Below are 24,383 nucleotides of genomic sequence, written 5' to 3'. Positions count from 1 at the left end.
GTTTACTTTGTTCTTTGCATGAAATAAATAGCCTTTATGGGCTTAGGAGATAGTAAAAAAACATTAACTTAGGATGGGGTGACCTCAATGAGTACTTGTAATTAATTGTTCGTTGATGAAATCTGGCCCCCGTTTACCAATAGTTAAGATCGTAATTGTGAGAGCGTGACTATTTAAGGGGATATTCGCTAATATTGACAGAAAACCAAACTTCCGGCAGAGCGCAGCACATTTCGCACAATTTGCCTCTAATTGCTGCAACTGTGTGCTAGGCTATCTATACCACAAATAAACACTCTGTTCAAAGTAAAATTTATTATTGCTTTAAAATTAATATTAATGGTAGTACATCCAGTATTACAGTTTTAAATTAAATGAATATTTTTATGATTTTGAGCAAAATGTGTCGTGGGATATCTGACAAAACGTAAAAATAAAATAAAAAGTGTGCGTCGGCCGGGAATCGAACCCGGATCAACTGCTTGGAAGGCAACTATGCTGACCATTACACCACCGACGCTGTGTACATCGCTCGAGAAAATTGCCAAACAGTTATCTCATATTAACAATTTTATTTGTAATAATTTAATTATGTCTGCGCATTAGTAATTTTAAATATTTCAATAGATAATAGCTATTAAAACAACTAAGACGCGGTTCTCAGGTCAATGACGTCATCGGCACTAGATGATTTCAAACGCTATTTTATGTTGAAACGCGACAAAGTAAGAACACTAGAGAGCACAATAGAGGTTGGTAAAAGTTCATATGACAGTAAATAGCGGGCTAATTAAAGTTGCACCGGCTCTAGAGTCATCTTAACCCGCGACCGCCGTGCCTACCGGCGCATACCTAGACAGACAATGCCGACGGTAGAGGGCCACAGCGCATGCACCCGCCACACGGTAACGTCAGATACATACAACAGGCCAGCTTCGAGCATTTACTACTACAGTTATATAAGTCACAGTTACATTTATCTATACAAAACAATTAACCCTGGAACAAATAAATCTAAGAAATAATTGGCGAAGACCCGTCACCCAAGAAGGCGTTGCGATGGATGTTTGATCCTCTGCGCCTGCGGTCGACTGTGGACCGCAGCATCTCGAGTGCGCGCCGTAATCAGAGCTAATAGAAGCGCGCGTTCTTTGATCTGAAACTCAAAGGGAAGGGCCCAACTCGAGACGAGCGCGACATACCGGTTAACTTTACAATTGACACTGAATTCGGACTTTTTCCCACCCACGTAGCCGCGATGTTTAACCTTTTCATCTTATAATTACGATATTTGTATAATTAGCAGACTATTTATACCGGCTCTGGGAATAAGTTGTCGAGGTTAAAGCCAATAATATTAATTTGTCATCCCTCTTGGAGCATCAGCAGTCATCTTGTTATAATTAATTCTTTTGTGCCTCGATCACGAAGCGCGCCGGCCCTCAGTCAGCTTTCATTGTAGTTGGTTTAATTTGATTGTATTGTGATTCTAATCACCGTATTTTGTGAATTTTCTGCATATAGGGTTATGTCACAAAAGGTATTAAAATACACAAAAAGCATTACTAGCGTATTGCAAATAATTGTCGGGCTACACAGGTGCGGCAGGAGCTGATACTACATAAAGCACGTATTCTAATAATTTATCAGTTTATTTGAGCAAACAGAGAATCAATCACTGTCATGCATACGATAGAGCGTATGTTTGTTCGCGATAATCCCCGGCTCGCCACTCAATAGCTGGATTATTTCCTGCGGCGTTACCGCTGCTGTTTACTTACACGTGTTCCGATAACACACATTATCAAATACAAATTCGCCTTAAATCAACTTCCTTCAAATTATTCTTATCTCGAGCTACGTTTTCTCAAACCCACAACCTCCACTTTACAGGCTTGAGCGACTGCTGTGACAAAGTAGTTCAAAATAACAATAATAATATAAATAATATTTAGTTACCTTAGAAGCAATATGCCACTAGTACTTAACAAGATACCGTTAACCTTGAACCATAAATAGTTAAATGGAAAGCAATTAAAAGGCGCAGGACGCCATTAGCGCGTCATCGGCCAGCTCCGACAGTGAGAGAATTATACCGGCACACGGTAGAACTAATGTATGGTGACGTGCACGAAAACCAGATCGCCGTTTATAACTATCAGCGCTGCTTCAGCCCATCAATACATCTGACCAAATAAACACACTTAAATTATAATTGCTCCACTATATAAATAAGGCCGGGGCACACAATGCTACGCAACGACTAGTTCTGAAGAATATTTGTGCTCATTCGCGATGTGAGAAAATGAAATTTTATTATTACTTAATTACTACTTTTAGTAATAACTGATAAATGTTAACATCAGTCTTATCAGTCGACAAATATATATTAAGATATATATCTATATACAAGTTTTAGAGGAAATAAAGGAACAATATTGTTTGTATAAACTTTGCTAGTCAACACACAAACCTTTTGAGTAGTGTGTTGGGTGTGTCAACGCCTTACTGTACACCAGCAAGTGCAGCTCATTCAGCGGCCCCAATTGCCCATTAACTTCATACTTGCCAATTCAAAGGTGTTATAATAGCTTTGAGCCACTTTCATCAAGAAATATTAGTTCGCTTTTGTTTACACTACGCCGTAGCTGCGCCTTGTGTGCGAATTGTTTTTATAACACATTTAGTAATTTAGCGAGTTTGTACAATCAGATTATTTCTTATTAAAATCCAAATGTTTTAATGTGATGACATTCATGTTAGGGTAACTCCAAATAATCAAGAGAGCATTCATTTTGATTCCCATAATCATAGGTATAGGATGAACGCTAGGGGCGTAAATGCTATGCAATGCTCCGCAGAATATATTCCGCACAAATGTGCAGACTGCAGCAAAGCCTCAAATTCCGGCGAATTGCCAAATTAACGCAACACGCCGTCACCACACTCCGGTCCGGTCCGATAACGTGCGAGCCTCTCCTAGGCCTGCAATTTCCGAACTGTCACTCCGCACTTCCTGAGACCACGTCAAATCCAACATTTGAAATGCTGAATTCGCAAGTTCATCAAACTTTGTCTTGGTAAATATAGTTATAGTCTATATTGTGCAAGTAAAAAAACCTAAAACTACAATTACAATAAAAAACAGAGTTTGTAGTTTTGTGTTTAAAATTAAAAAAGATTCGCCCCCGGGTGGGCTCGAACCACCAACCTTTCGGTTAACAGCCGAACGCGCTAGCCAATTGCGCCACGGAGGCACGTGAATGAAGACTTCAAATTATACATAAGTAACCACAACCGTTTGAGCTTGACAGAGATAGCAATATATTTTGATTTCATTGCGCGTAAACCTGTTTTAAGCTTTTATAACTGGCTCAAAACCTCCAACACAAAATCCAGCAAAAACACCCGTATTGTGTACCGAAGTTGGTTAGAAATCTCAAGACAAATCTACGGTGTGAAGTTGGATGGAATTTGTTAGTTATTTGTGTAGAGCTTACTATTAAGGTTATGTTGACAAGTTGAGTTTGTAGTGAATAATTGAGTAAATACCTAGAATAATTTACATAGCAGTATCTAAGTGCGTATCTAGTAATGAATGAAGTGTATCAGGTATCCGTTTGAATAAGTGTGAGTGATAAAAAGTGTTTTATAACGACACCGACGCTTGTTGTTTTTGTTTGGTAACAACTTTGCCTATAAAATATACCGTGGGTTATTTTAAGTGAGTGAGCATAAAAGGGGAATTACTCTGAAAGTTGAACACTCTAATAATCTGTGAAGAGAAAGCGATCTAGTTTAGTAAAAATGGCAAACAGAGTGACGGGGACCTGTTGTACAGCTTCAGTTGAGAGGGCTGGCCTGCCAGGCTTGCTGCGTGATCTGCAGAGACTATCTGAAGATCAAGATTCAGCAGATATCGTATTTATATTGGGAACTTCAGAAGAAAAAGTCTTCGCACACAGAATAATATTGATAGCCAGGTAAAAAAATTTCCCGTACCGGGAATCGAACCCGAGCCTCCTGGGTGAAAGCCAGGTATCCTAGCCACTAGACCATACGGGAGATATTTGTGGAATTGAAATATCATTATTTATATGTAAAATTGTTGATATATTTATATGTAAGTTTATTTTATAGAAATACAATTTTTATAGATGGCAAAATAATTATAAAAAACTACTATTAATTATGTGTACTAAAATTTATTGCTACTTTTTTATATTAATATATTTATAATTATATTAATATTTGAACTAAAAATGTGAACGACAAAATATTATCGCCCCACTGAATGCACGGTAATGGCGGCATTGTGTTTCAAATGCAAATGAATCGACTCTCTGACAGCGAAACTTATAATCTACCTAATGAAGCGCACCTCAACTTTGCTAATTATGTAAGAGGTACATTTATTAATTATGTATTCATTTTCGTATTAATTATTCAATGCTTTGTTTCGCGAAAAACACGTGACCTTATTTCGTCCGACGTATAGCTACCGCCATCTACATTTATTTTCAATAACTAATATACACATCACTCCATAGAGGGCGTAATGTCAATGTAATTTTCGCTCCTATTACCAGTTTGTAAAAAAAAAACGAATGTAGTCAATACACTTCTACTAAATTGTGTCCTTTTCGCGACACAACAGTTATAAAATATTCTGAACGAAAATGGGGTCCGAAATCGTATCAGAAGAGGCGTTCGCATTAAATTTGCATGAGAATACCGTCCAGTAACATGTGGCGGTTGAAGAAGTGCCGAAACTTAGACAAGTTATGCAAAAAGTTATGCCGCTCGCTTCGTATTTGTGAAGAAAACCTTTATATTGAGCACGCGGATACTGACCGTGATGTATTAGTGCTGCCTTATAATTTTCTGTAATTTATTACATTTCTTCTAAAACTTCGAACAGGGAATCATAGAAAAAATATAATCCAAACTGACATGAGTTTTTTTAGGTATTGCTTTATATAAAGGTTTCGCACACAATATCCAATATGTATTTATTACTTTACAGCATAGAACGGTCTTGACTATCTATCAGAAGGTTCGTTCATTTTAAATCACACAATTTCAGCAACTAATAGATAGCTTCTTACCTATATATAACAATTAAACAGGTGGGTTCGACCGTGCTTTATAATACCGTGCGATAAAGCCCGCAGAGTATCATCTTTCAAGATCCGATTTTGATAAAACTGCAGTCGTGATTACAGACTTGTGAAAAAGATCCAGTAAAACTCAGTCTTTTGACTTTGCTGTATCACTATAAAAGCCAACTACTAGACTACGTCGACGTCCGACGGATAATTTGATGGATGCCACTACTCGTCACCGCATAAAATTCTTAGCTCTAACAGTCGGAAAATATTTTGTGTAAACAAATAAAAGTCAAAGAAATAAAAATTTGAAAATTCACAATTCTGCGAAAGTCTTTTCGCCGCGTTCAATAAAATCTCCGCCTTGAACATTTTATTTCCTCCGGCAAATAGCGCAATCTCGGTTACTATTTACGTATTTTGTTACTTTTAGCTTTAAAATATGTATTACACAACACAATAGCATTAAAACTTGAATTATTTAAACTATTTTTCGAAGATATTTAAAAGCTGTTTAATATATCAAATTTTCTTCTAGATACTGCTAGTATACGACACAGTAGCAATGCTAAGTATATGTAGCGATGACTCCGATATGCATTATACAATCTTCGCCTACTAATTTTAATTGAACACAGTATTAAGAGCTAACTTTCAGACTAAGATAAACAATTAAATTTATATCATTTTCTCAGGTGGAAAGTTGTAAAGGGGTAAAAATAGATACACAGTTTAAATATCTTGCAATAATAATACACTTTATTAGTCCTCACGTGTAAACATTGACTGAAAATCTATACAAATAGGAACTCTGATTGGCTCGACATTAGCAGTGTATAATGAGAAGATGAAAAATAACGTCGATCATGAATACTCTTCAATATCATTCGACTGAAAGCTGAAGGAAGCTGAATGTTCATTACAGTGGGGGCTGTAATTTGTACGGCAACTTGAATGGAGCGAAATTAGAATGTTCCTAGTATAGATGCCTTTGCGCTGGCAACACTGACGACTAAATTAGCGTCATCAGTCTATTTAGCGAAATAATTCTTGTGAAACGCGACACCGCGTCTGTAGATTCGACTCACAAAGGATGTGAAAGTTTTAGTTATCTTTCAAGTAATCGTTAGCTACAAAACCTATTGTAATTTAAGCGTGTTTGCGCATTAAAGAGTGCAAAAGGGAAAGATGCCTCTGCGCTCTGATTAATGGCTGTTTGCTAACGCCAAACTGTATACCGCAGACTACGGCGATGCATTAATCGTTAGCCAGCTACGAGTTGCGACATTTCCAGACGTGGCGGACATTACGTGATCAATCATGGCGCCGATACAAATTGTGTTTGAGCATCTTTGACTGATTATCTTCTTACCGACACTTGTGCTGAGAATTATTTAAAAGGTGATTGTAAATTTTAGTACAAATTATGTGTCACTTAGCATTACCCTCTCATATAAATGTTACCTGATTGTGGTAAAGAGACAACTTTAACAATTTTATGCAAAAATGAAAATTGAAAGTTTTGATAATAATTGCGGCGTCGGGTTTCCTTATATCTACGACCCCTGTGTTAACGTTGGGTTATATGGGCAATATTGGCAGGATTTGTAAATTATTAACAGCAAACATTCAGCTCCAAAAACAATACGCGAAGCCACATCATTTGTGTGTGCTCTGTTGTCGAGCAAAGTTTGTCAGTTTGACATTTCCTTCCCTGAGATTTACCGCGCGCTGACAGATTCATTATAGGAACAAAGTGTCGCATTTAAACTTTGCACAAAACATAAATACATGTCATGTCACCACAATGAGCTATATGAACATAATCATATTACGTGAAAATATATATTTTCGTCGGTATGCATTGCATATTAAAATAAATAAATCTAAAAAAAATTATGTACCACAAAGAACGGTTCGGTGGTATGTATTTCGAACAGTTTCCCTTTCAAGTGACAGTTGTAGTTTTTCAATAGAGGGTTTATTAAACGTAGTTTTTTACTAAACTGTTTTGTTGTGTGAATGATTGTTTTAATTAAACGAGATTCCTTAACTAAGATAACACGAACATAACATTTATCTTTTACGTATTGTAACGGGTCTAACACATATGGTTGAAACGTTTAGTACTATAATATATTATGCAATCTAACTTTTCGGTAAAGCGGTGTTGATATTTTAATACTTATATAGTAAAAGTTATGAAATAGTTTTAAAACATTTTGAAAGTGATCAAAATTATTATGTATTTTTGAAACTTATTATTATGAGAATTATCATCTTATCATTAATTTTTTTTTAATTCGTAATTGAATGTAAATAGTTTGAAATAAAAATGTGTGACCTAACAAAATGGAATATACATATAACAATATCCACATTTTTATATTATATTTTGATAATATAAACTTGTAAACAAACTGAATACTGAGTCGGACTGATTGTTATAGGACAATTACGATACTGAGGTTCGAAGTTAAGTTTCACTAATTGTTTTGTCAATTTACGATGTGGATCTAATCATGAATGCTTAATATATATATATACTTGTATAAAAATAAAAGTCTTCCGTTAGGGCAAGCCAAAACACGTGAGGGCTTACTTAAATTTACAAAATCGCCCAGGTCGTTTTTATGGACGAAGCGAGAGCCTTTCATAGAGTAAAGAATAATTTGATGTGACGAAATAAGTATATGAAGTTTCTAATGCTAATGCTCGGTGAAAATTTCGAGAGTTTAGGGCGGCAGTTGATTTATCTAATTGAATGTTTAACATTTTACATTATCGATGCTGAAGAACCGAATAGAGGAAGAGTGAGGAAGATTAATGGACAATGTCGGATATTTGGGCGTCATCGGAGACGACGAACCGCGAATTAATTACGCGCCGTGTGATTAACGACATGAATCTGGTGACCGACACCGTATATTATCGTATTCTCAATCATTTGGACGGCTATCTTAGCTACTTTTTGCACAAAATACTAGTAAAGCACTGTTAAGACACAACAAGCGAGTAAACAAAAAGTTTCATCGATTAACTACCCGTTACCAAGACGACGGAGCATCCTTTGCTCAACTTAAAACTCTTATAAATAGTTAATAAGTATTTGTAGAAGCGTTTAGGGTCCGCTTAGCGAAACGTTTATCGGTTTTTAATTACATGATTTAAATTGTTGTAAAACTTCTTAAGCGTTCTCACGGTGCATCTCAGTTTTAAGTTTATAATTATAAAGGTACGATACGAGGACAAAGTTTTTATATTGAATAAATATTAGGAGGATATTCTCCTTTGTTCAGATTAATCATTAAAAATACCTAAATAATTTGTCAAGTTAAAGTTAAATAACACACCCGCTCCGATATTTTCTACTTTCAGAATTCCTAGCTTTATAACATAATGCTGAAGCGATAACAATGCCTTAGTCCTGCCATGTTTGCAACTTCTATTAAAGTAAAGCAATAATTAAAAGTACTCGACTCTGTTTTCATTAACTCTTGTTTTGTTTTGTGCAGATGCAAAAGTTTCCAGAACACAAAGCGCGGCGAGGTGTGTCGCATCCCAGGGTGCACAGTGACGCCATCTGTGGGAGCGCAACCCACACCCGTGCGGATGTCACACGTTCAACCGGAAACCTTTCGGTTGTTTATCCAGTACGTCTATACGGGAAAGGTGCAAATATTTTAATCATATTCTTCACAAAGGCCTTACGCAATTGTATTCTTAATTTCGTCCCTATCTTTTTAATGAAAGTTGAGCGCCATCTGTAGCCAAATAGCGGCATTTACATACAACTTACAAATGTTTTAAAATTTAATATTTTCTTTATTTTGAGATTTTTGTCATAACGATAACGTAATATAATATTTTCTGTAAAGCTGCTATTACAAGATTCGAGAGTATTTGAGATGATGACGTTAGCCGCGGACCTAGGGGTAGAGGACTTGCGTGCGGCTTGTGAAGACCACGTCACGTCTACTTTAAGTGTTGAAAGTGCCTGCACTTTACTAGCAGCCGCTTTGGAAATTCAAGATCGACCAGGTTTGGCACAACTAAACATCAATTTCAACTTAATTCATAAGTGCGATGGTGGTGTAATGGTCAGCATAGTTGCCTTCCAAGCAGTTGATCCGGGTTCGATTCCCGGCCATCGCACACTTTTTATTCTTAGGAAAAATATAATATATTAAAGCCCTTTCGCTTTGCTCAGAAAATCTACTTTTATTATAAAGACATTACATTTGTGTTTTTGTATATATGTTTGTAATGTCACGAAAAAATAGGGATCCCTAATAAAAATGTTAAAATATTATCTTTAAAAAACCTATTATCGCGTACGCTGTGGAAACAATTGATGATAGATAGAACAAAAAAATGTACAGTATTATAGAATGTATCAATATCTACAAACGTTGCATAAAAAACGGATAAGTACCCCACCATATGACTGAGAGGCATTTCATGATATTAATTAGCTGTGCACATTTCAGGACAACATGTTTAAAATGGGCCAGACAGTCCAGACAATATTGAATGTAATATAACTCACAAATTTTTTTACCATCTTTCTGAACAATTAATGATATGAACCGGCAGGATAGTAAATTGATGATAAAATGTATTAATAACATAGGAACCTAACGAACCTAGGTAGCATTGTAGAAAAGAAATGTTCATATTAGCCATAAGCAATGTCCAAATAGTCAGCTACAATATCATCATTGGTAGGTTTGAATCGCTGTAAGTTCTTGAGACCATATTTCTGGAACCTTTGACCATGACCAAGTTTCTTAATTTACATATACATTAAAGCACTATCAACAAGATGAGATAAAAATTAGAACTAAATACCATCCTTACCAGTAGATGAATTTTTAACATGTGAAAGCGCCTTTACCTGTGTGACCTTTTAATTATTCTACTAATATCTTAGTTAAGAATAAGTATTTAAATTTTCCTTGGACATGTCCTCAGAATAGACTCTCTCAGCTTTCTTTCACTTACACACTTACAGCATCCAAGAAGGAAAGGGAATTCTATTTGTTGGATTTTGTTTGACAGAAAAAATCTGATCGGCATATTTATTCAATATGTAGCCAAAGCTCTAGGAGGTAAATCTTTTATTTAGATTCGAGAAGGTTTTTAAATGTTTAATTAAATTTCACACGAGGTTGTCGATTTTGATAGAAGGGTATCTAATGGAAGAGGATATGATATTCAGAGGAATGAGAAGAAGCAAGATCTGCAATACAAATTGATAAGTCAACTGCGCTAAGCTTCTCATTATTTTTGTTTTGTGCGTGTGTTGGTTGGTGAGCCAGTATTAAGTAAATCTAATATTTCAACTAAACGTACATCATTTGGTTATGAGAGCTAAAGTCACCTAATAGAAGGAATGGACGACTAAGTGAAACGAGTAAATTATTAACGCTATTGAGAAAAAGAAGAACGAGCGAGATAAATAGAAACTATAGAAATATTATCAATTTTGATGCCGGCAATATTAATGACATCATCAAAAATTAATGAAAAAAACGACGTTTCAGAAAAATTTAGTGAGTTCCTGACAAGTAAGGAAACGCCACCATAACCATTAAATCTATCATCACGCAGGCAGGTATATCCAGGTATCTTGGCTTTAACCACGTCTCACGAGTAGATAACGCGACAATCCGCTATTAATCCGCTTTTTAATAGAAAAATTCAATTAAATTTTCACCACCGTGAAAAATACGTCTACCATAAACGAAGTTCCCACTTCCCGCGCTTTTTGGCGAGCTTTTATAAGTTTAATTTTGATTTATAGTTTGTTACAATGCAACATGTATATTATATTCTTTTTGTTAAGTGTCAAAACTTTAAAAACATGGTTCCTGATTGGACGTTAATTCCACGCCATTTTGTAAACCAATGACTGTTAGTCTTGCATAGTCTATAGAGTATAGACATTAGACATTAGCTGTAGACAACGGAATTCACTAAATAGACGCCGGGTAGCGTAAATTACAGCTTTCTTTTGAGTTCAAGTAAATAAGCAATTAATAAATTAACGAAATGGCGTACAAAGGCCCACCAAAAGTTCAAAAAGTGATGGTGCAGCCCATCAACCTTATCTTCAGATATCTACAAAACAGGAGTCGTGTACAAATTTGGCTGTACGAAAACGTAAACCTGAGAGTGGAAGGTCACATTGTTGGTTTTGATGAATACATGAACATTGTTCTTGATGAAGCCGAAGAAGTTCACATGAAGACTAAGAATCGAAAACAAATCGGCCGTATTATGATGAAGGGAGATAATATAACTTTGATACAGAACGTGAATCCGACTCCGTCTGGGTGAACTTAGGTTATAAGTGATGGACATTCCTAGGTCTAATTAAATTGAAGTAATACAGTTATGCTGAACTTACTCTCAGAACTTGTGTTATTTTATAATTAAATATAAGTACCTAAACCAAATCGGCTTTTATTTTATTTTCAAAAACTACAATGTAATCAATTCCATCACAAAAACAAAAATATTACATTTAATTTTCTGTGCTACTTTACATATTAGCTCCGATAATTAGGTTTGTTATTAAGATTGTAATATTTTGGGCAAGGTGGTAAGAGTGCATCATCATTTATGGAGAGGTGCATAGCATTTATTGGTGATAATGCAGCGGAGTGTGTCAAGACAAATGCATTTCTCAATCTGCCAAAAGAAGCACTTGTAAAACTCATCTCCTCAGATTTTGTAAGTAATATACCTATTATGATTTTCAAAAAGACCAGCAAATATATATGTCATGCCTCACATCTGTAGGAAAAGGATAATAAGTTGAATGTTTTCAGTTTATTTTGACTTTATAAGTATAATAATAGGAATAAAGTTGAAACTTGTATTAATCAACATGCTTTAAATTGCTTTTATAGATTAGGATTCTCATATAGATAATTTTCTGCAACAACATTTCCTTGAAAAATTTGATATTTACATGAAATTCTGTTACAGTTGTGTTTAGAGGAAGAAGAAGTTTGGCGTTGTGGCCTAGCTTGGGCCAAACAACGTGCTGGAGTGACACAACCAACTGCACACTGGACAGAAGAAGAACGAGCAAGAGTGTGTCACCATCTTGCACCACTAATGCACCACATACGGCTCCTGCTTATTGGTTAGGCCTATTTGAATTTATAGCTGATTGACTTTATTTCAAAGATTCACATCTTACAATTCTCTACTTCTCTTCTCCCTCTATGAAGACACCTAAAACATGTATGCTATGCAGCTAGTTCTATTGAGGAATTATTTTAGATAGTGCAGTGTTTGCGGAAGAAGTAGAGCCAACTGGTGCGGTGCCAATGGAACTCTCCTTAGAGCGTTACCGGCGTGCGGCACTCCACGCAGCCCGTGCAGATCCCGACAAACGCACTCAACCCAGGTATAGCCTATATCTAATATTGATCTAATTGACGATAAAACAAAAGTATTGTTTATTAAACCTGTATCGACAATCAGCTTATATATTGTACCAAATCTTAATAGACCGTCATCGCACCTGCAAGTGAGTGTTCAGTGTCCATGGGCGGCGAAATCACTTAAAGAAAAACGAAGAAATAACAAAAAACTAGACAAAGCCGACGTTGCAGTCAACCCTTCAGTCCATCCATTGGTCCACTCTACACATTTCCCGTAGTTTGCACCTCTGATTTAAAATTTACTTTTTACTGTATTTACTACAGATGACTAATAAGACGCGGATGCCGGATAGGCCGCGTATTTCAAACTGACTAGTTTCCAATGATAGAAATAAAATAAAAAAGATGCTGTAATGTAAATTTAGTATGGTTGTCGATTTTAACAACTATTCTAAATATTAGCGAATTTTTTTATTTTCACTTAATTTCGTTCACGAACTGATGGTCAAATCATTAACTGTACTTATAATTTTATATTTTCAGGCTTGCTGTAAATATGTTTGCCGGATCTGTCATCCTACAACAAGACAAAAGTGGTTTCCAAACAGTAATTAACAGTTGGTAATTGTAACCCATGTACTTTATATAACCTATATAGCTATAGGTAAATTAAAAAGTAGCATAATTATTTACAGTATTATTATTGTTATAATTTTTAAAGTAATAATAATGTATCAATTGCATTATAGAAGTTGGGGTTGGCAAAGTTTTACTTAAAAGCTAGTTAATTGACTGCAGAGGCTCACATAGAATGGAAATGGTATTAATACTTCTCAAATTATATGTTACCTATTGGCAAGACTTGTAAAATTCAAAAGAAAATACAAATTATTTCAAAAGATAATGGGTATTAATTTAGTATTCAAAGCCATGGACTCCGAAATTAAAATCTAAAATCTGAACAAATTAACTTGGTTGCAAAATCCCTTAGTAACAACTCATGGGTGACTGATTCGGTTGCTTAATAATAATTATTGTTTCTATTTAATATATACAGTAGCCTATTAACGCTACTATTAAAATGAATTATCACACCAACTGGTTTTCTTAGTTTTTTTTTGCTGTTTATTGTACATAGCTAATGACTTATAAATTTTTTACAGGTGTGGAACACCAAAGCAGTGTTGGAGGCTAGTTTTCAGGGCTTCAACACATGGCTTTTCTGCACAAGCTTTTCATTCACATTGTGATGGAATATCACCTGTCTTATTACTCGTACAAGTACTATAATTAAGTTTTATTTTACACTGAAATCCAAAAAAAACATTTGCACCACTACCTATGTTCTTTACTTGATCATTTTTCTTCATAGGCAAGTTGCTTGACACACACCGTCTTAGACGTGATTCGTTTTGATAAATTTAATTCATTTTCCATCTGTCTATTTCAGTGAAATGCCAGTAGAGTACTTGCTTTACTTCCTAGCTGTAGTTATGAAAAATTTATAATGAACCAACATTAACAAATATCAGCAAGCATAATAGGCCAGGCATAAATAATAATATTTAAAACAAAATTTTGTTACCATTTATTATTGTCTAAGGTAGAGAGAATGTTTCAGTTGTCTCGTGGGCCGGTGATAGGTGGCTGGTGCGAGACGGGGTGGGCAAGTGGGGCAGGGGGCGGTGCGGGAGGATACATCCCCGCAGAGAGGGGGCTTCTCTTCTCTCTCACCGACCCACCAGCCCTGTATACGCTGACCAAGAAGGCGTTTGCGCTCTGCTACCATCCTGAGTATGTATCTTTCAAGGGTGTATGAGGTGTTAAGCTTTTAGGCAACGCACTCGCGAGCCCTCTGGCATTGAGAGTGTCCATGGGCGGCGGTATCACTTAACATCAGGTGAGCCTCCTGCCCGTTTGCCCCCTATTTTATAAAAAAAAAAAAAAGAAAAAAGTTCAGAAATCTTACTTTCATGTACTGTCGACAGATGCGGACCAATATTTGGCGCCGGAGCAGACTTACTGATCTCTAATAATTGCAATACAAATTCAGAGAGCTACAGCAATCTACACTCTTATGGTGATTCGTTGTCCCCAGCCTCTCTAACACCAGAGTACAGCTTCACCGTTCGGGACTACGAAATATTCACTATTAAACATAATTAACTGTGATTTTCATATTTAAATATATAAACTTTGATTTATTATTATATTCTGAACACAGTTTAAAATAAAAGTTTTACATACAAAATAGCTAAATAAAAAGGGTTTTTTATTTTATATATTATCATGTGGTTGATTATTAAATGTATAGTAGGTATCTAATTTCTCGTTCTATTATGTTTAAATAAGTTTTGCCTGGTCTTAGTTGCATGAAATCTCTTCTGAGAAAGTGACTTGGGAGTTAACAATTTGTAGGACAAGAAAATTCTCAACCATAGCAGTTTAATTAAAAAGACAGCCACATTAATAAAAAATATGTATAATGTATATATAGTAAAAATATATTTTATTAATCCAGGGAAAATATTATTTAACTTGTATGTAAAAATGTCATCAAATTAAAATCGTCGCCAATATGTAGACTATACAAGAGAAACGATCTTACATCTGTGGAAACTAGTGAATAGTAATTATTGACGACACCTTTAACTATATAATAACGCAATATTAACTATGTAGTATGTCCACCCACGCGGCCAATAATAATAAAAATAGACATTATCAGATTAGGGTAAAAAACCGCCTTCACCGGGGAAGGTGAACCTATACTGTGTACTTCGCTAACTCCAGTGAGCTTCCGTCCTACCCTTCAGGCGATTGACTACGACGACGGCCCAAGCCGAGGTTCGAGTCTCAGAGGGGACGCCCTTGCGCTAGCCGCGGGACAAAACGCCAATTTAGGCCGAGCTACGCTCGCCAAAACAGCCCGAGCTAAGCTCTGAGCAGGCCCTTAAGGCCAACGCCCAACAGCGAGATTCCTTACTAAAAAAAAAAGTAGTATGTTGTTGACAGCTTGACATGAGATGTAATTGACAAGAGATAACATTATCTGTAAAATTTGCGCGCGGCGACGCGATCAATAAACTTATTTAAGAAAACTATTGCAATAATTATCCCTGTTTACATAGTCACGTTTCACTAGCCAACGTTAAAAATTTGTAAAAGTAATTAAATTAACATAAATTTTAAATAAAGTAAATTTGAATTAGCTTAACAGAATGTGAAATAAGTTCAGTTTGGTGGTCGTTGTATTTTTTTTTATTTTTATACTCCAACATAACAATGCATCGTCGAGGTGGCAAGCGGATCCGAATGGATGATCCTCCTCCGGAGTACGTAAATCCTATGACACCAGCAACTCCTATGACGGACTATGGGGGTCAATCTGTTCATGAACCTGAGCCGTCTAATATAAACTATTCTGGGTTTAATGCTGGAGCTCCGGTTAATTCGACTGCTATAGAAGCCCCCAGAGAAGAGCCGGATGAGCATGAAGACGAGTTAAGGTCACCTTCACCGGCAATTACAAAACGCATAACGCGAAGCAGGGGTCGAGGTGGCGACGGTGGCTATGTCGGACGATTAGCAGAGTCGCCTCCGCCGCCCCCAGTTCGTCCCAGACGCGGTCGAGGTGGTCGAGGCAGAGGCCGAGGAAGAGGTGGAGCTCCACCACCACCTGCATACTCTCCACCCCCAGTTCTCCTGCCTGGTGATGATGAAAACAGTTTATATAATCTACTGCGATTCAACAAAACTGCAATTAATGTTAGTATAAAAAAATTACAAGTATACACAGTCTTTCAACTCGGTCCTTAGCAAAGATCTGAACTACAAATAATCAACAAAATTTTGTAGACCTGCATACAATTATAGACATGACACTTTTATATTACGCTCTTAAACATACAATGGACTCATTAGCTATACTTATTTGAGATATTATTTCCATGATGAAAACATGTTTTAAAGTATCTAAAGTAGTTTTTGGGGGAAAAAAGTTAACCTACTTAATTTAACATAGTAAAAATCTTTAATGAACCTTAATTTACCAGTTAAGGCTGTAGATTTTGGATCCTAAATAAGTATGTATCTACTATGATATCATAAAATGTAACCAACCTTCTAAAATTATCATGTAATTTTTGCTTCTTCTTTAGCAAGTTGTTGACATGTGGATTGAGGAGTACAAAAGCAACAAGGAAAGTGCACTGGTGCAGCTCATGCAGTTTTTCATAAATTCCTCTGGGTGTCGAGGAAAGGTCACACCAGATATGGCTCAAATGGACCATACACTTATCATTAAGAAAATGACTCAGGAGTTTGATGAGGTATTCTTAAAAAAAAATGTTTAATCAGAAATCATAGAAAATTTTCCTCTTTAAGGCAAATGATTTCAACTTTTCTTTCTTTAGTTGAAAGTCTATTGAAGCAAGTGCTTTTGAAATTTTAAATTAGTAAAGCTAAATAAGTTAGTCAAAAGTGAATAATTCTCAAGTCTGACTTATAAATAAAACCTTAATATAAATGTTTTTTGGAATACAAGTACCTGTTAATGGAAAATCAGTGTATTCTGTTTAAAAAATAAAAATCTCATTTGTATCCAGGAAAGTGGTGAATATCCTCTAATAATGTCAGGCCAGACTTGGAAAAAATTCAGAGCAAACTTCTGTGAATTTATTCAGACATTAGTAAAAATGTGTCAATACAGCATCATCTATGACCAATACCTCATGGACAATATCATCTCACTGCTTACTGGGTTGTCCGACTCTCAAGTTAGAGCATTCAGACACACTGCAACATTAGCTGGTGAGTGTGAAAGCCACATTAAATTTAAAAAAAAACTTGTAAGCAAATATTGCCTGCATATTTATGTATAAATATACACTTATAATTTTGTGTAAATAGCTTATATGGGTGCTTGCAGATTCTTAATGTAAGTAACACATTTAGGTTTAATACTGTGCTGGTGTAAGTAGGCATTCATTTACTACATCATACTAAATATATGGTAAAGTTCTTAAGGATATGCCCCTTATGTAGACTTTTAAAAATAACATGTTCAATAACTGTATTGCCAGTTTATTCCTTTGCAGAAAACACAAAGATTGTGGTACAACTATTCCATTGCCCAAGAGAACACAATTTACTTGTAGAGATACCTTATCACAATACAACTAGAAATGTCTATATCCCGTTCATCTACCCGACCATCCTCATTGTAAACAATGTATGACTTAATAAAGATAAAACATTATTCTTAACTGTTCTCTTAGCAATTTGTTCTCGAAACATGTGTCTGCCATTAACAAAATATCCTGCTTTACCAATACCTGTAATGGGACATATTATAAACCATTTTGTAATCATGAATCGATAATGTATTAGCTATTCTAGTATGTTGTAGGTAAAACATGTCTGGAAGGTACTATCTCTTCTTGCACTTTTTTTTGAGAAATCACAAATGATTAAAGACAATAGTATATAGCTTATTCCATAGCACCTACTCTATGTTTGGAGGTCTCACGAGTGACACAGTCTCGGATCTTGAAAGTACTTTAATTTTTTTAGACTTAATTTACAAGCTGGTAAAAAGGCTGTCGGAGAGTATAATTACAAGCCTTCTCATTAATTAAAGAAAAAAATGTTCTGACATGATGGTGCATCATGTCTGAACATTTTCCTTTAGGTAATTTATTATTTACTTCTGTGAAACAATTTTTTTTAATGGGGCCCTTTTTGTTACAATATTGAATGTTACACTGACAAAACGTTACTCCTGGATGGATCTCACCACTACGATAACAGTAACGCATTAAAGTCCATCACTTCACCTGTCGAAGTAAAAAGATGTGTTTCAAAATTAATCGTATCTTCTGTAATATTTTTCTTTTATGCTACATTTCCAGTGATGAAGCTCATGACCGCTCTGGTAGACGTGGCGTTGCTGACCAGCGTGAACTGCGACAACTGCCTCCGCCAGTACGAGGCCGAGCGGCTGAAAGCCCGAGACAAGAGGGCTTCCGATCGACTCGAGGTGTTAGTGGCCAAGAGGCAGGAGCTGGAAGAAAATATGGAAGAGATCAAGAATATGCTGTCTTATATGTTTAAATCTGTCTTCGTACATCGATACAGGTGCGACGTCACTGATAAATGTTGATTCTAGCTTGAGACTGTATCACATATTGACATACAAATGGAAACTAATGTTCCAGGGACACGTTGCCGGACATCAGAGCTATCACAATGTCGGAGATCGGAATATGGATGGAGAAGTTCCCGGCTCACTTCCTGGACGATCTCTACCTGAAATACATTGGATGGACTCTACACGATAAGGCGAGGGCAGCTTTCGGTTTAAGCCTGCGATTCTTCCTTTTCTCCGAAACAAAGTCTTACTTCTGTGGCTTTTTCTGCCGGACAGGTGGGCGAGGTGCGTCTGCGGTGTCTGCAGGCCTTGCACCCTCTGTACGAGTGCGAGGAGCTGAAGAGCAAGCTGGAGCTGTTCACCAGCAAGTTCAAGGACCGCATCGTGTCCATGACGCTCGATAAGGAGACGGAGGTGGCCGTCCACGCGGTCAGACTGGTCATCGCGATACTCAAGTGGGTCCCGGTTCGTCCGCGACGCCGTCTCGGCGAGCGACAGACGGGCGAAGCCTGACGCTCTCGGTTCTGCCGCAGGATGCACCCCGACGTGCTGACGGACAAGGACTGCGAGAACGTGTACGAGCTGGTGTACTCGTCGTGGCGCGCCGTGGCGTCGGCGGCCGGCGAGTTCCTCAAGTGGCGCCTGTTCCGCGACGACTCGCCGCCGCCCGCGGCCAGGTCGCGACGCGGCAAGGTGCGGCTGCCCAACACGGGCCTGCTGCGGGACCTGGTGCAGTTCTTCATCGAATCCGAGCTGCACGAGCACGGCGCGTACCTCGTCGACTCGCTCATCGAGTCCAACCCGATGATGAAGGACTGGGAGTGCATGACGGACCTGCTGCTGGAGGAGGCCGGCCCCGGCGAGGAGGCGCTCGACAACCGCCAGGAGTCGTCGCTCATCGAGCTGATGGTGTGCTGCGTGCGGCAGGCGAGCACCGGGGAGCCGCCGGTGGGCCGCGCCCCCGCCCGCAAGCACCCGCCGCCCAAGGACGCCAAGGTCGTGGCCGAGGAGAGGGCCAAGATGACGGCGCACTTCGTGGTCGCCATCCCGGCGCTGCTGGACAAGTTCAGCGCCGACCCCGAGAAGCTCACCAACCTGCTGGCCATCCCGCAGTACTTCGACCTCGAGCTGTACACGACGCAGCGCCAGGAGGGCAACCTGCTGCTGCTTCTCAACAAGATTCGCGACATCGTCTCGACGCACACCGAGGCCGAGGTCATCGAGACCTGCGGCAAGACCCTGGAGGTGCTCTGCAGCGAGCAGTGCGCCGTCTACTCGCGCTGCAACGTGGCGCGGGCCACCGTCACCGACCACTGCGTCAACCGCTACAAGGAGGCCGTGGACGACTACCGCAGCCTCATCGAGGGGGTGAGGGGCCGCCTCCGACCGCCCGCGGGCCGCTTCCGCCCGACCACCGCCCGACCGACCCGACTGACCCGACCTCCTCCTCTCGCAGGGCGAGACCCCCGACGCGGACGAGATCTTCAACGTGGTGAACTCCCTCCGCAAGGTGTCCATCATGTACATGTGCCACAACCTGAACGACACCAACATCTGGGACTCGCTCTTCGAGGACCTGCCCAAGTGTCTCAAGAACAACGAGACGCAGATGCCCACCGAGGTGAGCGTTTCGCCCCGCGCGGTCGGCGTCCCTTCCGCCCTGCCTCACCTCACTCGACCGAACGCTCTTCCCACAGGCGTTGGTGTTCGTGGTGCGTTCCTGCTTCTACTCGCTGCTGTGGGCGTTGCACGAGGCGGAGGAGCGGGGCGTGACGGGCGAGGCGGCCTCCGCCCTGAGGGATCGGCTGAGGGCCTACGTGCACCACTGCCAGCTCATCGTCGCCGACGGCCTCACGCTGGAGCTGCGGGAGGAGGTATTCGCCGGCTCGGGACGCTCTCCCGCGTCGAGTCGAGTCGCGTCGAACGTTCGATGTCTGTTCCGCAGGCGTACGTGTCCCTGTGCGACCTGCTGATCTTCTTCGCGGAGCAGGTGGCCCTGGGGGACTCGGCGCTGCGGCCTCTCGTGCTGGAGGCCGACTCGCACCTCTGCGATCTGCTGAACGCCGCCGTGCAGGAGTTCGTCTTCTCGCACCAGAACTACGGTAATCGCGAACCGTCTCTTGCGCCTCGAGGGCTCTCTTCGTTCGTCGCGGAGGGGGCGGTCTTTGTGAAGAACGCATTCGTTACGACGTTCGCCCCCGATCCCCGACGACGGGGGCGGTAAATTCACATAGTCTCGAGTCTTCGACCGTTCCGCTCTCTCTCGATTCCGTAAAAGCTGTATTTTTAAAAAGAGTAGAAGAGCTTCACGGGTTCAGAATGAATGCGATCGAAGGTCGTTCGACGGCGTGAGTCTCGTTTGGAAGTAGAGACGGGCGAGACTCGCGGGGTTTCGGGGCTCGTGGGGTCGCGGGGTCGGGGGTCGGGGGGCGGCGGGCGTAACTCGGGTGTGTCTGTTTGCATGTCCCCTCGGATGCGGCGCGTCTTCGCCTTGCCGGTAAGCCCCTCCGCCGTCGCGACGCATTTTGCCTTAGTAATATCCGCCGCCCGCCCCGCTCGCCGCTCGCCCGCGCGACCGCGCCCGCGATTTCGCTCTGCTTACCGAACATTACTAAGGGAAAATGGTCGCGGAGGCGATCTTACGCCTTTTGTGTTCCTTTGCGCTAGTCCCGCCACAGAAACGCTTCTCGTGTAGAACTTTCGTTGGGCGGTTCGCGGATCGATTCCCCGCGATCTGCCTCTCGGACCGCTCCGCGTAGTCGCTTCGCACCCGTTGCTTTGCATCCGAGACGGTCGGTCGAAAGTCGGCATTTCGCTGAGACGAGGCCCGTTGCAGACGGCCAAGACGAGAGACGCATCGAGGAGCTCCACAAGCGCCGGAACTTCCTGGCCGGGTACTGCAAGCTGATCATCTACAACGTGGCGCCCATCCGCCGGGCCGTCGACGTCTTCAAGCATTACATCAAGGTATCGTATTCGGTATTCTCGGTATTCGTTCGTGGAAATGTATAATGGAGGAGTGCCTTCTCACGACCGACTCCGCAGTGCTACAACGACTACGGGGACATCATCAAGGCGACGCTGAGCAAGGCCCGCGAGATCAACAAGCAGAATTGCGCGCTGGCCATGGAGCTGGCCATGCAGGCCCTGTACTCCGACATCAGGGCGAAGCATCCGAACCCGCAGCGGAACTCGCCCGAGCTGCTCGAGCTGAAGGTGGTCTCCTCTCTCTCCCTTCGTGTCGTGTCACGCGCGTACGTAAGAAAGGTGACGACGCGGATTTTTCAGGAGTTGGCGAAGCGTTTCTCGATGATGTTCGGGCTGGACGCCCTGAAGAACCGCGAGGCGCTCGTGACGCTGCACCGCGCCGGCATCTCGTTCGCGGCGCTGGAGCCCTCCGCGGGCGGGCAGCCGCCGCCCAACCTGCTCTTCCTGGAGCCGCTGGCCGAGTTCTGCGCCAAGCTGCTGCGGCCCGACAAGCGACAAGTCCTCAGGGTACCCTCGCCTCCGCGAGGCGGCGCTCGCTCGTCGCGATGAAATATCGAATATCTCGAACCCGCCTATATCTCTGCCTCTCTTCCAGTACCTGGACGCCCGCTTCCCGATGCAGTGGGCGGAGGAGTGGGCGCCCCTCTTGGCCTACCGCACCGCCCTCGTCACCGACGCCCCCGACGACCGACCTCCGCCCGCCCGGCGCCACTACGCCCGCAGGAACAGTGCGTACTGATTTCCTTCTTTGTTCTTTTTATTCCGCACTTAATGTGTTCACACGCGAGCGTCGGTTGCAGAGGGCCAAGCGGAGGAGGACGAAGGCGACGACAACGCCGATTCCGACCAAGACGCGGCGTGAGCCCCCGCCCCCACTTCTCTGACCGACGGACCCGTTTCCATAGTTTCACATTCGTGCAGGAGGCCGACTTCTATTATTCTGGTATATCTCTTGAAAGGTCACGGAAGCGGTATACATTTTTATACATTTGAGGTAATGTCATCGAGTATCGTAATAGACAATAGATGTGTAGAATGAACTATTTTGAATTTGACAGATATTTTTGTAATAAAAACATTTTTTTATGAACTTAGTATTTTTTATTCCCTTCTTGAAATCCAGCCGCGGATCCTTAGTGAAGTGTGGGTTGTCGTGGTTCCCACGAGAAAATCGGACCGACGAGTGCTCACCACGGTTGAATTACTGAGATGTGGTGGTTTCTCAATAGAAGGCAAAATAAAAGAAAACATTAGGTACATCCTATTTTACGGGAAAGATTCTCAATTGAAACGTTTGAAACATGAAGGGGTGAACTTAGAAGTGACGAATCTTAAATCTTTGACGATTTACTGGGAGGACTCGATAGACATGAGAGTACGGGATACTAGTTTCAGAGAACGTTTTTGCCCACAAAAAAGATTAGCCAAATGTCTTAGGCAAGATTATTTTATGCACTCGTTAACTTTATTGTGTAATAATATTTTTGAGGTAAGTATTCATACTGACCGAATGAAAGAATACATGTTTGCTATGTATTGTGTGACGAGTGTGAATAATATGCTTGGGTGAGTTTATTTAATAATAATTTTCAATGAAAAATGCAATTAATTTGTATAAGTATTCATTTCTAACCCGCGAATCGATATTGGTCGAGTCGAGGTGGCTCTGATGCCAACGCTATTCGGAGAGCACTTACTGATTATTTTGTTTCGGATATTGTTTCCGTTTCGTGGCAGACAGCAGCTTTGTTAAGAGACAGTGTCGGTTGTATGAAATAGACGAAATTTTCAGTGTTATAATTTGATGCCCAATAGTGGTCAGGGCAGACTGCAGGTTTCATACTCTGCAGGACTACGTCGGCGACACAGTCAGAAATAAGCTCCCAAGGGTAGAATACAATCTTTTCTTCTTTCCGTTTCTTTCTGATTTCGTTTTACCGGGCCACTTGGACACGTGACTAGCCCATTTTTATTTTATTTCAAGGGAGAATGATAGTGCACCAGTAATTTTTGTTCTTTTTTGGATATACATCTTATTTTGTCCTTTTGGTGCCGAGTATTTCTTTATTAACACTTCGTCACACTACCGAAAATAAAAAATTGAACATAATTAAATCAAAAGGAGTATTTTTGAAATCAAGGCTGTACTTTGCCTTTAGAACTCCTTTTAATGACCAGTACCTATCCCAAGCTTTTGATATACTTATGTTGCACTCCTTTCTTGTTATTAACGTTATAAATAGATATTTGTAGGTGTTTATATTGATTGTTGGCTTACGGCTGTTGGTGTCTTTGTTGCAATCATTTCTTAGACAATATTAGAACTTAATTTGTTTAGGGACGTATATGTTGGAGACATATGACAGACATGTTGTACGCGACTGATGATTTGAGATTTTCTGCCAGAATTAATAAGGTAAAAAATATTTATAAACACCGAGAACCCCAAGTTGGCTGGTCACAGTGGGCCTCGGCGACCACGGTCTAACGCAAAAACAAACACAAAAAACACCTTACTTATCTGTGTAGGTAAATAAATAAATAAAATATGTTTATTATGGAATATAAGAAATATACGTCTTATTCCACGTCATTAAATTTGAATCGGTAGACATCATCCCTACTCTTTGGCAATGAAGACAGGGTGTAGACCGAAAAAAAGCGTCAACATGATTATTGACGTACTGTTAGAAGTGTCCAGTAATTGGGTTTAAAAAAAGAAAGTTTAGTTCAATT

The 24,383-nt window shown here is 40.2% G+C and overlaps 3 protein-coding genes, 1 long non-coding RNA gene and 4 other non-coding genes across 8 annotated transcripts; 4 read left to right on the top strand and 4 right to left on the bottom strand.

Moving 5' to 3' along the window:
• Nucleotides 1–448: 448 nt before the first annotated feature.
• On the bottom strand, nt 449–520 carry Trnag-ucc. Its single transcript has one exon. It is a non-coding gene; the product is annotated as a tRNA-Gly (tRNA).
• Nucleotides 521–3,183: 2,663 nt separating this feature from the next.
• Nucleotides 3,184–3,257, bottom strand: Trnan-guu. Its single transcript has one exon. It is a non-coding gene; the product is annotated as a tRNA-Asn (tRNA).
• Nucleotides 3,258–3,444: 187 nt separating this feature from the next.
• Nucleotides 3,445–14,732, top strand: LOC123710262 (BTB/POZ domain-containing protein 19). Its single transcript, XM_045662059.1, has 10 exons — nt 3,445–3,983; nt 8,624–8,780; nt 8,987–9,149; nt 11,713–11,846; nt 12,105–12,264; nt 12,405–12,531; nt 13,052–13,129; nt 13,672–13,789; nt 14,130–14,302; nt 14,497–14,732. The coding sequence occupies exons 1-10, from the start codon at nt 3,808–3,810 to the stop codon at nt 14,672–14,674; spliced, it is 1,464 nt and encodes a 487-aa protein (XP_045518015.1). The 5' UTR covers nt 3,445–3,807; the 3' UTR covers nt 14,675–14,732.
• On the bottom strand, nt 3,994–4,065 carry Trnae-uuc. Its single transcript has one exon. It is a non-coding gene; the product is annotated as a tRNA-Glu (tRNA).
• Nucleotides 9,192–9,263, top strand: Trnag-ucc. The gene has a single exon. It is a non-coding gene; the product is annotated as a tRNA-Gly (tRNA).
• LOC123710263 (probable small nuclear ribonucleoprotein E) lies at nt 11,057–11,569 on the top strand. The gene has a single exon (XM_045662060.1). The coding sequence runs from the start codon at nt 11,163–11,165 to the stop codon at nt 11,448–11,450; it is 288 nt and encodes a 95-aa protein (XP_045518016.1). The 5' UTR covers nt 11,057–11,162; the 3' UTR covers nt 11,451–11,569.
• Nucleotides 14,733–15,793: 1,061 nt separating the features above from the next.
• LOC123709578 (cohesin subunit SA-1) lies at nt 15,794–22,737 on the top strand. Its single transcript, XM_045660997.1, has 15 exons — nt 15,794–16,276; nt 16,669–16,839; nt 17,116–17,320; nt 18,421–18,646; nt 18,727–18,850; nt 18,936–19,114; nt 19,193–20,027; nt 20,116–20,280; nt 20,357–20,533; nt 20,605–20,761; nt 21,496–21,626; nt 21,705–21,875; nt 21,948–22,154; nt 22,243–22,375; nt 22,448–22,737. Exons 1-15 carry the CDS (start codon nt 15,794–15,796, stop codon nt 22,507–22,509), a joined length of 3,426 nt encoding a protein of 1,141 aa, XP_045516953.1. The 3' UTR covers nt 22,510–22,737.
• Nucleotides 16,086–17,173, bottom strand: LOC123709579. The gene is made up of 3 exons (XR_006753738.1): nt 17,058–17,173; nt 16,631–16,844; nt 16,086–16,217 (listed from the first exon to the last, which is right to left on the bottom strand). It is a non-coding gene; the product is annotated as an uncharacterized LOC123709579 (long non-coding RNA).
• Nucleotides 22,738–24,383: the final 1,646 nt, after the last annotated feature.

The sequence above is a fragment of the Pieris brassicae genome, chromosome 5 (assembly GCF_905147105.1).
Source record: "Pieris brassicae chromosome 5, ilPieBrab1.1, whole genome shotgun sequence".
NCBI lineage: Eukaryota > Metazoa > Arthropoda > Insecta > Lepidoptera > Pieridae > Pieris > Pieris brassicae.
The sequence above is the reverse complement of the archived record's forward strand: the minus strand, read 5'-3'. Positions and strand labels throughout refer to the sequence as shown.

Coding starts and splice junctions, on each gene's coding strand:
- LOC123709578 (XM_045660997.1), top strand. CDS start 15,794: ATGCATCGTCGAGGTGGCAAGCGGATCCGAATGGATGATCCTCCTCCG. Junction 16,277..16,668: donor TCAACAAAACTGCAATTAAT/GTTAGTATAAAA, acceptor CTTCTTCTTTAG/CAAGTTGTTGACATGTGGAT. Junction 18,647..18,726: donor GTCTTCGTACATCGATACAG/GTGCGACGTCAC, acceptor CTAATGTTCCAG/GGACACGTTGCCGGACATCA.
- LOC123710263 (XM_045662060.1), top strand. CDS start 11,163: ATGGCGTACAAAGGCCCACCAAAAGTTCAAAAAGTGATGGTGCAGCCC.
- LOC123710262 (XM_045662059.1), top strand. CDS start 3,808: ATGGCAAACAGAGTGACGGGGACCTGTTGTACAGCTTCAGTTGAGAGG. Junction 3,984..8,623: donor AGAATAATATTGATAGCCAG/GTAAAAAAATTT, acceptor TGTTTTGTGCAG/ATGCAAAAGTTTCCAGAACA. Junction 12,265..12,404: donor CATACGGCTCCTGCTTATTG/GTTAGGCCTATT, acceptor GAATTATTTTAG/ATAGTGCAGTGTTTGCGGAA.